We start from the raw sequence: 17,500 nt of genomic DNA, 5'->3' as shown, positions 1-17,500 counted from the left end.
TCTAAGGATATGCTACTAAAGTATGAAATGTTCTGAACTGGCACCAAACAAAATCACGAAGACACCATGTGTGTGAGTATACAAGTTCATTGTGTTTGAATAAATTACCCGTGAACAAGAATTCAGTTCTATATTACACTCATGCAATTTTTTTTATAGGGTGAAGAAAAAGCCACTTGACATCATATATTACAATAATATATCTTTTTTCCTTTTTTCACAAATGCGATGCAGTCTTTAAGATCTTTTATGCAGGTTAGTTTCTTACAACAACTGCATAGTATTTTCTGGTTTCTAAATCCACAGCAACATTAGAGAAGGAGAGGAAAATCATTTTGGAGTTTACCAGTATTGATTGGACATAGTCAGTTTATGTATTCATATAATTAAATAATCAAACAGCACAAAAATATATTCATCCTAAATTTCATGACTAGTATTATACACCATTCAATAGACATAAATTGCTTTATAAGTTTCTAAAAAGGTAACATCTTCAATAACATTTGTGTGGAAACAAAATCAAGCTAAAGTTTGTTTTTTCCTTCTGTCTTTACTCTTAACCCTTTCAATCCCATGTCACCCTTATAGAATTAGCGACCATGTATGGTTTCCTTCTACATAAGGGGTTATTGGCTGACAGTTGCCACAGATATAAGGAGTTAATAGCTGACAGATGCAAATAAAGTCCAGCAAAATTGCATTACAGGTCTGTTTATCATTATGTGAAAATGACTTGATAAATCACTAAAAAATAGCATCTTTAGAAGACCTCTTAACCCGCAATTTAATCAAAAGTGTCAATGTAACACATCCGATATTCCAGTTGATTCTGACGATAAGTTTTATATATTTTACTACATGCCTGAAGTGACTCATACAGGCAAATATCCACAAGCAAAATCACTACAACCACTGATGATAATATATAAATGACACCTTCAAACTCAAACCTGATAAGCCCTTTAATACAATATTAGATGGTTAGCTGAAGAAAGACATCATGAATACTAACGAGAGGATAAGGAAAGAGAGGATTAGGAAAGAGAGAAAGAGTGAGAAAAAGAGAGAGAGAGAGAAAATAGTTATAATGATATAGCAACAAAATGCCCTACTTCTACTACTGCCTCATTCTTTTCACATTTAGATTAACGGCAGAAAAAAATCACATTACACAAAATAGATCTAGTGGATATTTCTGCCAATGTATCAACATGGTGGAGTGTTTTATTAATCATATAGATTGATGTTGGTTTAGTAACAACAATTAGCATATAGCTGTATGGAAAGTTCTACTAAAATATCACAACATTCATTATCACCTGGTAAACATTTTGTGAAATATTAATAATTAACATATGCAGGATAAACTTTCAGCTTCTTTCAATCATACAAAATTCATATTGATATCCATAAAATGTTAGCAATAATACTACCAATTCGGCATAAAAGAGTTCCTCAATTTCTTGCAAAAAAAAAAAAGAACAGGAAAGAAAGAAAAGAAATAAAGAGAGAAAAAAATAGATATATTTACTTTTGTGTTTGAAGCAGGTACAACTGAGAATGACTGACATTAATCACAACTGAAAGGTCTACACTAAATCTGATAAACAGAACTGTTTTGCATAATCGTGATTTTAATGGTTTAAAACTTTCTGAAAGAATATATTAAACACCAATCACAGGAGGGTAAGATACAATAGATTTCTCAAAAAAGCCACTAAAGCTATGTGACAAAATAAATTTGATATTCACACTTTATTTAGTACCATATATTTTAGAACACTGAAATATGACACTTTACTATGTCTGGAAACAGTACCATTTTGTTATTATTATTATTTATTTATTCTATTCATTTATTTTTTTGTTTATTTTTTATTTATTTATTTATTTATTTTAATTTTTATTTATTCATTTATTTTTCTTTTATGTGAGTAACCGATACATTACTCTGCTGGACTAAAGCCATACAAATTTGCAACTCTGGTGAGGAGCTCTGCCACCACCTGCCGCAGATGGGGGTCGTGCGCATGTGCCGTTAGGGATCGCACAGTAGGGAAAAGCAGAGGCAGCAGTGGACGCAGCTCAGAATCACTCAGCTGACTGATGAGGTCAAACACAGTCACAACCATCTCTGTCCACACTTTCAGGTGAGCTTCACTGTCCTGTGGATGGTAACAGGTCAAAAGTTCAGTTATTGTTCACTGAAAAACACATACCATAGCAGAGCATAGAACAATTAAGCAATGATAATGATTGTTAATAAAAACACTAATGAAAAACTACTATGGTAACAAAGATAATGCATTAATACTATATCAATGGCAAAAAAAAATTGTATATTCAGTAACTGTTAAAACCAAGTTAAATTATTACAACTGTAATAAAATAAGCTACATAATAACAATAATAATAAACATCAACATACATACATATGTTAATGATCATGACTAAAGAAACACAGAAATTGAAGCTGGAATAATACACCTGCAACATTTCCTATACTTTACCTTCATTAAACTATTTGTTCTTTGCTCCTCTATTTCCTGCGGTACAGGATCGGCTGGCCTGCTTGGTTTTCTTTCCAAAAAGGGATTTGATCTCTTCTCTCTGTGCATGGAAGGAAGTGAATGCTGGTTCTTTCGTCTCCTATAATCTGTCATCAAAGTGGCTATGTCCCGCTCGGTGGCCACTCTATATATGCTCTGGTGCCCATCTGGTGAGAGGGAAATAAAGGATTATTTTCTATTCCAGGAGTGAATCAGTAATAAAACATACACAATGAAAGAAAAACCCACAATACAAAAGCTAGATTTATTGAAAATGAGACTACAGTTTCGAAATCTACCTGGATTCCATCCTCAGAGTGTTTTTGTATACATACACAATGAAAAATGAAAGACAAATCTGACCAATACTTCATCAGTTGCAGAACTGTGGCAAAAGGAAATAAATTTCCAAATGGTGCCCCCAATACAGATGTGAATGAGATTGACACTTTGGCAATATATTAAAACAATGGAGATGCCTCTTTCCTCAATATTGACTCCAAATGAGCACAGATTATATTTATGAAAGTTAGTGTGTTAAAGTACTGTGTTAATTAAATTGGTGTTATCATGCTGGCCATGTTGCCTTTAAAAACAATTATAAATATATAGTGATTCATATCTAAAGACAGTGTGTATATAAAATACTAATATCCTCACCTGCCAAACTTGCAACACCAGAGTCAATAGTTTCTGCAAATTCTGGCGACTCGGAATCTTCTGAATCGGAAGAATATTCTCGAGCGAAGTCAGCCAGAGTAAAGGGACGGACTTCATTTTGCTCCTGTGCCTTCTTGGGATGGTTACCTGGCAAGGATGTGCTGTTAGGGCCAGCACCAATGGTCATGGTTCCTGACATGAGTTCACTGTCCTCTTCATTCACCTCTGAGTCCTTTGATTTTCCCTTGATATACTGCTTATTAAATTCTTCCAAGCTTTTAGTCCACTGTGCTAGGCTCTTACGGTGAGCAGTAGGAAACTCATCTGGCTGTACAGTGAGGAAGAATATCGGCTGGTCATTTATTTTGTCGACTGCCGAGTAATGTCCATCTTTGTCAATGACCAGATCTAAATACACCTCACAAAGTTCTGTGAATGAAGCTCTTAACATCTGAATATACTGTATTGTATCATCTTTCAACAGCTGTGTTGGTCTTTGTAATGTCTTGCTGCCCTGAGATCCTTCGGTTTCTTCCTCTTTGTCATCATGTCTCTTGAGTGTATTCTTTGCTCTAACATCTTTTTCAAGAACTTCTTTGACTTCATTTAACCCTAAACCATGCTTTACCTGGGAAAGTGTTAGGTCAAAGAGTGTCACCATCCGAAGTGTCCAGCTGGCACCCGCTTGCTTGTACAAATTTGCTGCTCTCTCAGCTTGTGCAACTTTCTGGATCAAAAATTTAAGCCCTGGACGACGATCGAATTCAACAGCTGCAGTATAGGACTGCTGAAGAGCGTCCATCAAAATTTGTATATGATCTGGTCTCATGAAACGAAGAAATCCAGGAACCTTTCCTTCACTCTCAGCAACCCTCCCATCTTCATTCTCGGTTTTTGAGAAGCCCATGCCTTGCAGGATTACATTTGCCAAACTGTAAAGAAAAAAAAAGAAAAGAAACAAAAAAATCATAAGCATTATAAAAGTCTAAATCTGTGCAATGGTAAAACAATATGCAGTAATATCTACTGATCATAGAGCCACTTCAACCCCTATGTACCTTGGTATGATATGAGGAGACCCCTGGACCAAGAAAGATCCTAAAGTCTGCAGGAGAATCTGATGTGCAAGGAGGCCGACAATCAACGTCCTAAAAGGTACTCGAACTGGTTCCTCTTCATCATTTGCCTCAAAGCTACAGTTATGCAAAACATTGGCATGTCCATGGTCTTCAGGGTACAGCAGGAATATGAATGAGCGATCCTCAGCATCTGGGTTATCTACCGCAGCAGATATATTACTCCTCTGTGTATCTAATAAGAATACCTGAAAGGAGCAGTGTAATTAGAATGCATATATTTACCTTGTTTATAACAGCAACTGACATACACCACAATAATCCCGTATTTCACATAAAAAACATTGCTATGAACCTGATGAGAGAGCTGTCTCAGACGATCACTGTCTTTCCCAGTGCAGTCTCTTCGAGCTGCTACCTTCACTTGGCCCACATCGCCATAGAAATTGGGAGATTCGGGATGAAAGAGATTCATCAGCTGATACAAGGGATACAGTGAGACCTGTAACAGCAATAAATAATGTAAAGTGGTTTATTATCTATCTGGGAAGTGTAGCAGGTTAGTTCAATTTAAATAAGATAATGAGAAGCTTTAAAGTCCTAATGTGTGTACACACACACACACACACACACACACACACACACACACACACACACACACACACACACACACACACACACACACACACACACACAACACACACAAAACACACACAAAACACACACAAAAACACACAAACACACACAAACACACACACACAAACACACACACACAAACACACACACACACACATTAATATTTATTTATTTATATACATATATATATATATATATATATATATATATATATATATATATATATATATATATATATATATATATATATATATATATATATATATATACAAAAATATACACATACATAAATAATATACATATATATATACATAAATATATATACATATATATACATATATACACCCACACTATACATATTATATATACATATATATATGTATATATATATGTATATATATATGTATATATATATGTATATATGTGTATATATGTGTTTTATATATATATATATATATATATATATATATAATATAGATATATATATATATATATATATATATATATATATATATATCATAAAATTCATTCTATATTACCTGCACCAACAATAAGCCTTAAACGAAAATAAAAACACATTGGTCATACCATGCAAGAACGGTGCAAGCCGCAGACCACAACATCCCAATATTCTGGAGGTAAATGTTCACCACAACTGCTGATCACATGTCTGAAAGAAATCAATGTCATATTTACTTTTACTACCAAAGAACATTTCAAAATTGACTTAAATCTAATAGAAAATTCTGCTACAGAGACTTGGACTCAAAAGTTCATTATTAATGATATTGAGTGCAAGTACTTCCATCTCAAAGGGACTGATTTCTGACTTCTAAAACTTTCTTCCAAAAATTAATCATATCCTGGGAAAATGAGAAATACAAAAGGAAACAGTAAAAACATTTGAATCTTCATTTGTCTCTAAATACACAGAAATAGTCTCCCACAGGCAGCTTTATTGTTTCATTTTTACCGTCATGGAAAAAAATTAAGATACAGAGCAACCTACCTAATACATGCACATCCTAGTCTTGATATTGTTTCACTGGGATGAGTAATGCACTCCACAAGTACCAGTAAACACTGCTGTAACATCAACAATGCTCCGGGAGTCTCTGACAAAACACCTAAAATGGAGAAAACCATCTGTAGCCATTAAATGATAAAACTTGAGCTTTATTTACCTTCAGAAAATTGCTCATATTTATCTATATAAAACAGTTTTATCACAATTTCAATATGAATGTATGTACCGTCACTAGTAAAAGTTTGAGCAGAAACACTTCATACCTTTATTAGCTAATTTTGAGAGGTACTCCACAACAAGGTCTGATGTTAACCCAGTGTACTGTTTGAATGATGCAGTAAAATCCCAACTGTTGGATGGAAGAGTATATGATCTCCTTAGCCATCCCTGCATCAGTGGCAACAACAAGTGGTTCACACAATACATCCCAAACATAGGACCTGTAGGGGAGAGGGGGATATTTTCCGTTTACTTCATAAAATAAGAATAATGAAAAAGAATTACGATTATGCAAAACAGTATCTCTAATCAAAATGCTGCAAGAATGTCTGCAACTCAGAAACCTACCAGGGCAGTCTGGTAAACTACGCAAAAGGGTGAAAAGTGTGTCAAGCGCCTGGGGCTGGTACCGCCTAGGGCAGGTCATGGTAGCTCCTGCCAATCCTTCAAGGAGGAGGTACCACACCTGTAGGATCCCACTGCTATGGTCCAGCATCATCAGGGTCACTTCTTGATTACTTGCAGAAGGCCACAGTGCTTGATAAGAAACCTGAAATGAAGTATTTTCTAGGTGAGTAACAGATATAGCCCTAAAGAGGTAAACTTACTTTTTTTGTTGTTTGAACCTCAAGTTCTATCACTGTGGAGACACCTTTTTTTAAAGAATTATCTGTATTGATAATGTATACTGTTTATGTCTTCACATAGAGCTTTTATCATAATGTCATTCTGATTAATCAATCATTGAACTAAATGAAGTATTTTTATATAATATAGTAATAGTTAAACTTACTTTTTTTTTATTTTAATATATATTTATCATGTAAATTTTTTTTAATAATATTATCTATATAATGTATACATGTTATATCATTACATAGATTTTATATATAATATGATAGTTTATATAATTATATAATCAGTTTAACATAAATTATATGTTATATATATATATATATATATATATATATATATATATATATATATATATATATATATATATATATATATATATATATATATATATATATATATATCCAATTTTATATGTTTGCTAGACTTGCACCAAGAAATCTCATCAGGACAATCTAGTGAACTTTACAAAAGGAACAACATATAATTATTTTTTTTCATATTATGATTTTTTTTTTAGAAAATGCACATACCTTTTTCACTTCCATGCCAGCTATTTCATTAAGCAATGATCCAAGTAGATTTTCATCGATGTTGGGCAGATGTGGGTCTACAAGCTGTGGTGGCATATTCACTGTGATCCTGCAAAGATTTTATTACCACTGGAGTCATTTAAAAAAATCATTTCATATTTTCTGGAGCAATTATGATTAGGATGCATAGAGAACAGAAAAAACTGTAATCATCTATATCACCCTTCAGTTACATAAGACATGAGAACCTTTCACTAATATCACCACTTTCTACATCCAAACTACAATTACATTAATGATTTCCTACATCCCTGTCACAATTACATTAAGCAACTGAATATCAGAGGACCTGTGAGCAGCATGGAAGACAGGACATGCTGGCATCTGGTACATCGAGGCAAGGATAGCAGCACAGCGATGCAGGTAGCGCAGGGCATCAAGGCATAAATCACCTCCCACAAGTTCATCCCATCCTACCACAGTTTCATCACTACTTTCCTCTTCACCTGCAAATCATTTTCAAAACTTTGACAATGGGGAAAAAATAGTGTATGTTTAACAAAACTGATTCCAAAAAAAAAAAAAAAAAATCAAACACCACTAGTCAATGATGACTGACCCAAGATTTGCTACATTACATCCATCTGACAAAAATGATCTAATGGTGGATCACAAAGGAGAATGATGTTTAGTATATGCATTTATTCAATAAATTTCATTGAAAAATTACCTGAACCTTTCACATGCTTCAGGAGGCACAGAACACAATCCAGTGCAGCATTTGCAAACACCAGCACATTATCTGTCGCCAGGAATGCTTCAAACACATCTCGCACAACATGCAGGTGTCCCATACTATCGCATGTGTTGTTGACTCCTGTTAAAATCAAGGCAAAATATGTCACAAACAACTTTGCCCTTTACATTAAAAGTATGGCAAAATACAAATTAAACTTCATAGTAAGTACATATGAAATAAAATAGATTTCAGTGAATAATGATAATTGTTAAAATATAAACTGTTTTAGAAATACTTCTGATTCATCTTTTCAATAGAGTGATGGCCCTCTTGGTTTCATTTCCAAATAACAAATTAAATTTGAAACAGAAAGTAAATCTGGAATGCAAAATTTTGAATAGTCATAAGAAACTCCATACCCGGCAGCCCTCCTGGCACAGAAGGTGAAGGCAGGGCACTCGGGGGCCGAACGCAGCGCAGGGCACCAAACAGTGGCCTCCAACCTGACCTTATCTCTGGAGTGCAGCTTTCTACAAACTCACAAATACTGCTTATAATCTGAAAAGAAGACAGCTCTAATTTTAACACTTACACCAAATATTACACAAATATATATATATATATTATATATATATATATATATATATATATTAATATATATATATATATATATATATATATATATATATATATAATATATATATAATATATATATATATATATATATATATATATATATAATATATATATATATATATATATATATATATATTCTATATATAGATATATAATATATCATAATATATATATATAATATATATATATTATAATATATATATAATATATATTATATATATCTATATTATAATATATATATATATATATTTATATATATAATATATTAATTTATATAATATAATATATATATATATATATATATATATATATATATATATATATTATAAATATCTTATATCTATATATTATATATATATATATATCTATATTATATATCTATATATATCTATATCTATATATATATATATATCTATATATATATATATGTATATATATTATATATATATTATATCTATATATATCTATTATATATATATATATATATATATATATATATATATATATATATATATATGCATGCATATTTATATATATAATTGCATCTGCAATTTTTTAGAAGCTGAACTCTCATGCCATGTTATCAAAATCAGGTATTATTTTCTAATCTTACAATCACTTATTAGCTTACTATCTTAATTTCTGTTATCATCGTGCTGTATAAAAAGTCAGTTACTAATCAGTTTTTAATATCAGTACCTATCCTACTATATTCATACAAGTTTCTATTTTGTTGTTTTAATACCAATTGCAACCTTGCTAACTTAACTGCTATCTTGCAACCTTAATGTCAGTCAGTCTTGCTAACAACTTACCTGGTCTTGTATGTCAGCATCACAGAGTTCTAAACATAAGAGGTTTTCAAATGGCTTGAATAATGCCTCATTGAAGTGAAAATGAGGAAGCTCTGACTGGTTGCTCAATATGGCATTTACTATGTCATGTATAGAACTGACTGCCCTCTTGCTAACTGCCCCATCCTTATGACAAGCTGCCTGTAAGGAAGACAAAAATGTATATCATAAAAACAATGTTATGTACTCAACAAAAATTGTTTTCAATGTTATCCTATATTAAAGTATACCCAGTCATTTACAACTGGAATAAGTAAATTTTATAGTTCTGTAGCCTACCTCCATAAAGTGGGGACCAGCAACAGCCCAAGCTCGCATGATATGGAGAAGTGGACGGCCAGATCGAACTGCACGGAGCATGACCTCAGCAAGTCGGTGAAGTAGGAGTATATCTCCACCCTTGCCTTTGCCTAGCTCTGCTCCTGTACCTCCCATTGTCTGTTTGAAGGAATTAAATGAAATTAGGATATATAGAAAACCACAAAACAACATTATATAAAACAAACAATATTGGCAAATTAATTGTTATCAAGGAAAATTTCTAAATCTTGGGAAAAGAAGGAAGTACTGGTTAGCTGATTTATTTATTTACCTTTCTTGGCCACTTCATCAGGCCCTTTTTAGGTGTCTGAGGAGTCATTCTGGAGAAAAGTTGTGCCTGAGATGCAGCACACAGCTCTGCCAAGAAGCTGACTAAAGAAGCCATGTTTAGCTTGGTCGAGGCGTCATCGAACAACCTGTTGATTAATAGATTGAAATATGCATTTTTTAAAAATAGCCTAACAAATAATTTGTGGCACTGAAAAACCTATATTTTTCTCAAAGTGATCTTCACTTTATCATGTATTTCACTACAATTACAGTTTTTGTGATGGCATGAAACAATCCAGCCAGTAAATCATAAGGAATAATAAGCATTTACAAAACTTTTTACTATATCCATGAATGTATTCCTAAATAACACCCATAACCCCTTTTTTAACCCGTTTATAATGGGAGCCATGTCAAACCTCGCATTAGGGTCAGCCCAGTCAGCTGCTCAAGAGAAAAAATAGAAGCTCGGGAAACATGAAATTACCTACATCTTTATGCTCTTGGCTGTAATCTAAACATAATTCTTTAAATAATGAGCCTGAAAAGAGGTTTAAGACTACTTTTGAGAGACTGTTTCCTCTTAACGACCACAACCAGAGCCAAACAAGTGCACTACTGCTCAGCACATATGATCTGGATGCAAGCGCAACTGCACATGTGACAAAATCATCCCCAATATGAGGGATAGTGTGATGTGATAGGACATCATCCCATTATGAATGGATTAAAATAGTAATTTTTGATGCCCAACTGACATTTCATAAACAAAGGAAAAGAGATAAGAAACACGACTACTATCTCATATATAAGAACAGTGTACCAACCTGTCAACCATTTGTGTGAGAGCACATATTGCTTTACCAGTGTCTTGTGGTGAGAGGAAGCCAGTGTTACTTATATCACTCTGACTTTCTCGGATTAATTCTTCCACGTTCATGCTTGGGGCCAGTGGTGACATGGGCACAATATAATGGTATGGATCCTCACTGCCCACCCCCCCAAAAAAAAAGTAAGTAAGTAACATCTTCAATATCACAGATAATGAAATATAAAACATAAGTAACAGTTTGACTTTTTGGACTACCAAAAAATACAATGTAAGTAACACATAGAATACCATATATAACAAAATAGATAACATAAGTAAACATGACATCAACCTATACTAAACCTTCCACCATACCTAAATATGTCATCAGAGGCAGAGTGTCCTGATTTCTCACTGTTCATTGATGGTGGAGCAAATCTGGGAGGGAATGACTGGTACCCGCTGGTGTGGCTGAAGAATTGGTGCTCAAGTTCTGACAGATATACACAGCATCTGAAATGTATAGCTTCATTAAAAGAGACACATGATGACAACAATAAAGGATAGAACAGTAAAGGATGATACTGTTCTATTGGTAAATATCATCAATGTCATGTGCACTGCACATATATATAAAAAAAAGTCTGAGTGTGTGCATCTACGCATGAGTGTGCCCCTGTTTCTCACTATGTGCAAACATGACATCTGTCTACTGTTCATATAATATAATAATGAATACACTGTACATAAGAAAAAGATAATATCTTATCAGCATGAACTTGATAAAACTTACTTAAAAATGTGTGTCCAACAATCAGATGCATGAGAACCAAGCTCTAAACCTGACGACATCATCACATGTAAGGAAAGTAAATGTGCTGTATGGAGGCGCTGAATCTTCTTAGAAAATGCTGGAGATCTTAGGCTATGGCGCTTGGGTGTGCTAACTGGATTACGTTCATCATTAGGCAGGCAGGCTGATGATAGAAGGGAAAACACCACACCGCATCGACTCTGGAGTCCTGGAATAATGTTAGTTGTTAAAAAGATCTAAGTGCCAACCATAATGCTTCTGTTTTATTATCTACCTCCAAATAACACCAGACTTTTCATGGTTGGGTTCCGATGTGATCATCTTACAGTAATCTTACAATAACATTTTAATTACCCAATATATTAGCCAATCTAGCAGCTGACTGCAGAGCATTTAGACATTGTGCTAATAGGTCCTGTGCTCTCCTTGACTCTTCTCTTGCTCCTTCTCCTCCCAAAAGATGGCGCAGAGGACCAGTGAGTCCTCCTCCACCCACTCCTCCCAGGACTGCTCCCAAAACACCCACAACACTCTCCCAGCAACATGTCACAATACGACGACACAGCTTCATCCCTGGGGAAAGTGGGTCAGTGTTAATCAAGTTTTGTAATAAACTATGATCTCACAAAAAAAAAAAAAAAAAAAAACAAATTTATAAAAAGAACAATTGATCCTCATTTGAACTTTGCCGACCCCATGTTTTTCCCCTTATTTTTTGTAATATCACTCTTATGCCTTTCAACTTTGAATAGATGAAATACAATCATTTACAGTATGTAACAAGTAACACTAAAATTCTTAGACCTTCCTATATACTAAAGGCACATCAGAAGCACTAATTAAAAAACTGAAATCCTTAATCTAATAACTCTGAGCCAGATAAGACACCCAAAAGCCTAAATTCCAAGGTGCATGTAAATGTGGCACTGTGTACTGCTTGCACTGCCATTGCGCATTTGTTTTCATTTACTGATAAAGTCTTAGTTTGTGGCTTTGATGCAGACTTCTAAAATAAAAAATAAGACCTTAGTAATTTTTTCTGCCTAAATTCTTGCAAAAGCATTTGGCACTACAATGCAGTTTACCCAGTAGAAGAGCTAACATCTGTGTTTGGACTGAGATACGATGGCATGACATACCTGTCACTGATGAGACAGCCACTCTCAGCTAAGTATGACATACATGCCAGCTAGAGGCAATGAGTTAAGCAGAGTTTACTGAATGTGGGCCTACAAGGCTGGCTACAAAGAGAACTCTCTAAGGCTATTCATAATTAAGATCCTTTAATCATGTACAACCTTTTTACTTTTTTCTAATAAATGCCATTCACTAACACTGCATCTCCATGAAAAAAAGAAAAGCAAATAATCTGGTATAGTATTTACGCAACCAGGAACATAATACATACCTGCAAGGACTTGTGGTGTGTGCGTAATGTTGGCTGCAGCTTTTTCCAGCCGTCTATGATCAGACAACAGCTGACTCTTTTGCTCGCTACTACCAAGTCCATCTAAATCTATAGAGTTAAGTGAATGGTCAATGATAAATACTACAGAATTTAAAATCATGATAAAGAATAGGAATTAAAAAAAAATCCTCATACAGTCAAAGTTGTTCCAATATGACATGTATAAAATTCATAGCCCTCATTCATAAGTTGCATAATCAACAAAGGTTAATGTTGCTGTCACCTTTAACCCCTTAACACTGTTCATGAACATTCTACTTACAGAAGCCAGGGGATATTTGTGAATGTTTCATTGAGAAACACAAGAGAAAATCTGTGATGTTTTGAAGAAAATGTGCAAAACTAAAGGTGAGTGGTGTGTACCATGTTTTTGTGTAGTTGGCAGCTATGGGTGAGGTTGTCCTTGATAAGTTTGGAGTTGAAGGGAATGAGGGTACTAAACTACCAACTCTAGTGACAATGTTCGAAGCCTAGTTTCAATAACCTGACTGTGGGGGCAATGAATAACTCCTCACCCAGTGCTGAGGGGTTAAATACCTGCAACCTTTGGAAATCTCTTTTCATCAAATCAGCCCTAATAATCATTTTTACATAATTTTCAATTCTTTTATGCACTGGATAACTTTTTTTCACCCTTAACACCACTTGTCTTTTCATCCCTTAATAATGTACCTATTTTCTAGCTCACCATTAGCCAATCAAGTAAACAAGACACAAACCACACAAATGTTCATCTGTTTCCACTGTGCTACATACAGATATTTCCCTTTTCTTTCGCTTCTTTGGAACATATGTGATTTTATTTAGTTGGAAGTCAATTTTCAAATCATAATGCAAGTACAGTTTCATCCTGTTAAAATAACAAAATTCTATTTTCTTTCTCCCTCGTATACCACAACTACAAATATTTAAAACATGAGGTCATAATTAATACAAACATAATCACCACATTCATCAAAACCTAATAGTAAGATTATCAAACTTATTCCTGAAAATGAGATTCAACGTACAATATTTACACAGAAGGGAATGCCACTGACAGGAGAGGAAAGTCCATCACCAAGCTAAAATAAAAATGAACATTACCAACGTCATGCCTAAGGTACCATCTCATGCCATTTTCCAGATCTGATGAAAAATAAAATTAATTGTTAAAATAAGAAGCATTAGGATCCAGAAGAAACAATGAACTTTATGGAAAAGAAAAAAAGAAAAGAAAAGAAAGAGAGGGAAAAAAAAGGACTTCGATCTCTCTTCATCATATAACTGTAATTTGTTTATGCTTTCAATCAGCAATAACAAAAACAAATCTGAAAATACTCTCAGCTAATAAATTTTAGTTAGTAATATTAGAAAACAAACACACACACACACACACACACACACACACACACACACACACACACAACACAGACACACACACACACACACATACACATACACATACACATACACATACACATACACATACACACACACACACATACACATACACATACATACACACACACACACACACAAAAAAAAAAAAAAAAAAAATCCAAATAAAAAATGGCAGATCTAAATCCAGACAAAACTATATTGATGAAGAAGAAAAAAGCAGTTTCTAAGTTAGCATTTAGTACCTGTTAGTAAGTTGATAAGAGCACAATTGTGAGTAGAGTGTGGAGAGTACCCAGCTCTCTGAAGGAAGCTGTCCCTCACCACCTGGCGATAAACTTCCCCTAGCCAGGCGGAGGAGAGATACACCAGAACACCACTGCCATGCACTTGATCTATGAACTGTTCCTGTAATTTTTAGGGGTTAGTTGTCTGCTTTATTCCTCAAAGAAAGGTGAGGGATACTGGTTAGTGACTTGCATTACTGGTCAAGGAAATGAAGGGGGTGCCACAATAACTGGGGAAAATGATAGTTAAAAGAATTCATGTGTGAAAATGTTAAAGAGAATAAAGAAAGTTCCCAAAGAAAATGAAGAAAAAACTGTATCTATTTTGCAAATATACAGAAATCAACATGAAAATTCAATCATTATTCTTCTAACAAAGCTTTCATTTGACATTTTTCAATTAGATGGTAAACAAGACTCTTAGGATTAGGCTACCTCGGTGAACTAGTGATTGGATAGCGCATTTACTTCCATTCATTGAAAATAAGACAATGAAGGGAGAAGCAGAAAAACATACAAATAATAAAACGGGGCATTTCACTATTTTGCTCCTTCAGAACATGAAGAAGCAATATAACAAAAATTTCCTTGACATTCTTGTGCATTTTCCAGTTCTCCCTTTATTGTTGTAATTATTATTTGCTCAGCATGAATCCTTCACTTCAGTCAAGAGGTACATATAAGACACATCCTCTAGGAACACTGCTTTTCTTCAGACAAGACAGAAGCAGCATAAACTGTTCAAGAGATTCATAAAGATGATTATTTATTGAGTAAATGAACTTTACATAATTCTACAAAATTAAGATATCTGTCCATTCTTGTAGTTTGATAACTATGATGAAAAACAAAAACTCAGTTTTATTTTACAATGGATACATCTGCATGGAAAATTTTCACACGTGACTCTGATAGCCCTACAATGAGTGCACCATATTAAAGACTACAGCATAAGCAGTTACTGGCTTAACAGAAAACTAACTCCTTTAATTAAAACTGGTAGAGAGGTTCTGATATCTCAAGTGAAGATCCCACAAAAAGGAGGATTAGGAAAATGCGAACGCAGCTACACGGGTGCAAAGTCCACACGAAAAACAGCCACAACAAGAAAGGAAGGAAAACTCTTGCGAATCCAGACGGCCCGGAAACGTCATGGCAGCATTTCTTTCTTATTGTAGCTGCCTTTCACTTCATTAGTTAGATGAGAGACCACAAATGAAGGCACCAGATCAGATGCAATTACTGGTGAAGTATTGAAGAGAGGAAGTTTCTACATGCAATTTTTTTCGCCATCACTAAACAGTAAATTAGTAACTTATGTATATTTTCATTTGGAATGATTTACACAGAATCAAAGCCATAACACAAGTTCTGATAACTGATAATTTAACTAAATGTATGTGTATATACAAATATATGTATACATGTATATCTCTTTATCTATCTATCTATATGTATATCTATATGTATGGATATATACATACATACATATTATATATACATATATAAATATATAATATATATATATATATATATATATATATATAATATATATATATATATATATATATATATATATATATATATATATATATACGTGTGTGTGTGTGTGTGTGTGTGTGTGTGTGTGTGTGTGTGTGTGTGTGTGTGTGTGTGTGTGTGTGTGTGTGTGTGTGTGTGTGTAATACATATATCATCAATGCAGTCTTTGACTAACTACTTGGTGCTATGTTGACATCATATACAAATGAACAAGTCTCTATAGAAATTAACATATTTAGTACAAACACAAAAATCATCATGTAAAATCATATCTCCCTATAGAGGGGTTAATTAGTAAATTGCGCAGTAGTAGCCATCACTAACCTGAGTCATTGGAAGTGGAAGGTTAGGATCACAATAATTTCCACCTCTGATCAGCTTTAAGTTCAGAGAGAGAACTGAATATGTTGCTAAGTAGATTCCATCAGCATTTATGATTACGTGCTGCCCATGCTCCATACTAGTTAAGCTAAAAACCCCTGAAATTGAAAAATGGAAAAAATGATAGAAATATGGTCTGAAAACTAATAAGCTGCCTGTAACCTGTAGAACTTATGCAAAATACACCTGGAACTGAAAGAGAACAAAAAAAAAAACAACATTTACACAGTGAAATACTAGAAACTAATAAACATATCTGCCAGTCACAGTTTCTACTCCTACCCCTGTTTGATGCTGGTTGGAGAGAGGTTATAAGTACACAATACAAAGACCAAATACTTTATGAACACAAAGAATATGCATACTGGTCAATGCTAAAGCACACAAAGTGATGTCAGGGTAATTTCAAAACAGAGATGCAAAAACCAAGTTACATAACTTCAGCACCAATGGTTCTCAACTCTTTCTTTCCCCTAATATACTTTGGCAGTCAGAATAGGAACAAAAAGATAATACATGTTTTATCACACTAAATATATAACGTACGATATATTTACATCTGCCAAACAAAAAGTACATCAAAGCTAGCGAGTGTTACAGCATTTCAAAACCCAACACTGTATTTTTATAGCAAAGATAATTCCCCAAAGATTCTTCTCAC

The 17,500-nt window shown here is 33.8% G+C and overlaps 1 protein-coding gene across 1 annotated transcript in view; it reads right to left on the bottom strand.

Annotated features, from left to right (window-relative positions):
• Positions 1-176: 176 nt before the first annotated feature.
• LOC119595177 (brefeldin A-inhibited guanine nucleotide-exchange protein 3-like) overlaps positions 177-17,500 on the bottom strand; it is a 23,215-nt gene continuing 5,891 nt past the window's right edge. Inside the window, exons 10-33 of the mRNA XM_037944346.1 lie at positions 16,783-16,937; positions 14,875-15,037; positions 14,336-14,377; positions 13,190-13,297; positions 12,136-12,354; positions 11,761-11,989; positions 11,343-11,480; positions 10,984-11,145; positions 10,158-10,302; positions 9,845-10,003; positions 9,527-9,706; positions 8,495-8,633; positions 8,067-8,213; positions 7,686-7,842; positions 7,337-7,445; positions 6,519-6,720; positions 6,215-6,391; positions 5,934-6,051; positions 5,513-5,594; positions 4,644-4,790; positions 4,271-4,536; positions 3,213-4,144; positions 2,514-2,719; positions 177-2,168 (exon numbers count right to left, since the gene is read on the bottom strand). Of these exons, the coding sequence (XP_037800274.1) occupies positions 1,950-2,168; positions 2,514-2,719; positions 3,213-4,144; positions 4,271-4,536; positions 4,644-4,790; positions 5,513-5,594; positions 5,934-6,051; positions 6,215-6,391; positions 6,519-6,720; positions 7,337-7,445; positions 7,686-7,842; positions 8,067-8,213; positions 8,495-8,633; positions 9,527-9,706; positions 9,845-10,003; positions 10,158-10,302; positions 10,984-11,145; positions 11,343-11,480; positions 11,761-11,989; positions 12,136-12,354; positions 13,190-13,297; positions 14,336-14,377; positions 14,875-15,037; positions 16,783-16,937 (4,601 nt within the window). The 3' untranslated portion in view covers positions 177-1,949. The remainder of the gene's footprint in view (positions 2,169-2,513; positions 2,720-3,212; positions 4,145-4,270; positions 4,537-4,643; positions 4,791-5,512; positions 5,595-5,933; positions 6,052-6,214; positions 6,392-6,518; positions 6,721-7,336; positions 7,446-7,685; positions 7,843-8,066; positions 8,214-8,494; positions 8,634-9,526; positions 9,707-9,844; positions 10,004-10,157; positions 10,303-10,983; positions 11,146-11,342; positions 11,481-11,760; positions 11,990-12,135; positions 12,355-13,189; positions 13,298-14,335; positions 14,378-14,874; positions 15,038-16,782; positions 16,938-17,500) is intronic.

The sequence above is a fragment of the Penaeus monodon genome, chromosome 35 (assembly GCF_015228065.2).
Source record: "Penaeus monodon isolate SGIC_2016 chromosome 35, NSTDA_Pmon_1, whole genome shotgun sequence".
NCBI classification, from domain to species: Eukaryota; Metazoa; Arthropoda; class Malacostraca; order Decapoda; family Penaeidae; genus Penaeus; species Penaeus monodon.
The sequence above is the reverse complement of the archived record's forward strand: the minus strand, read 5'-3'. Positions and strand labels throughout refer to the sequence as shown.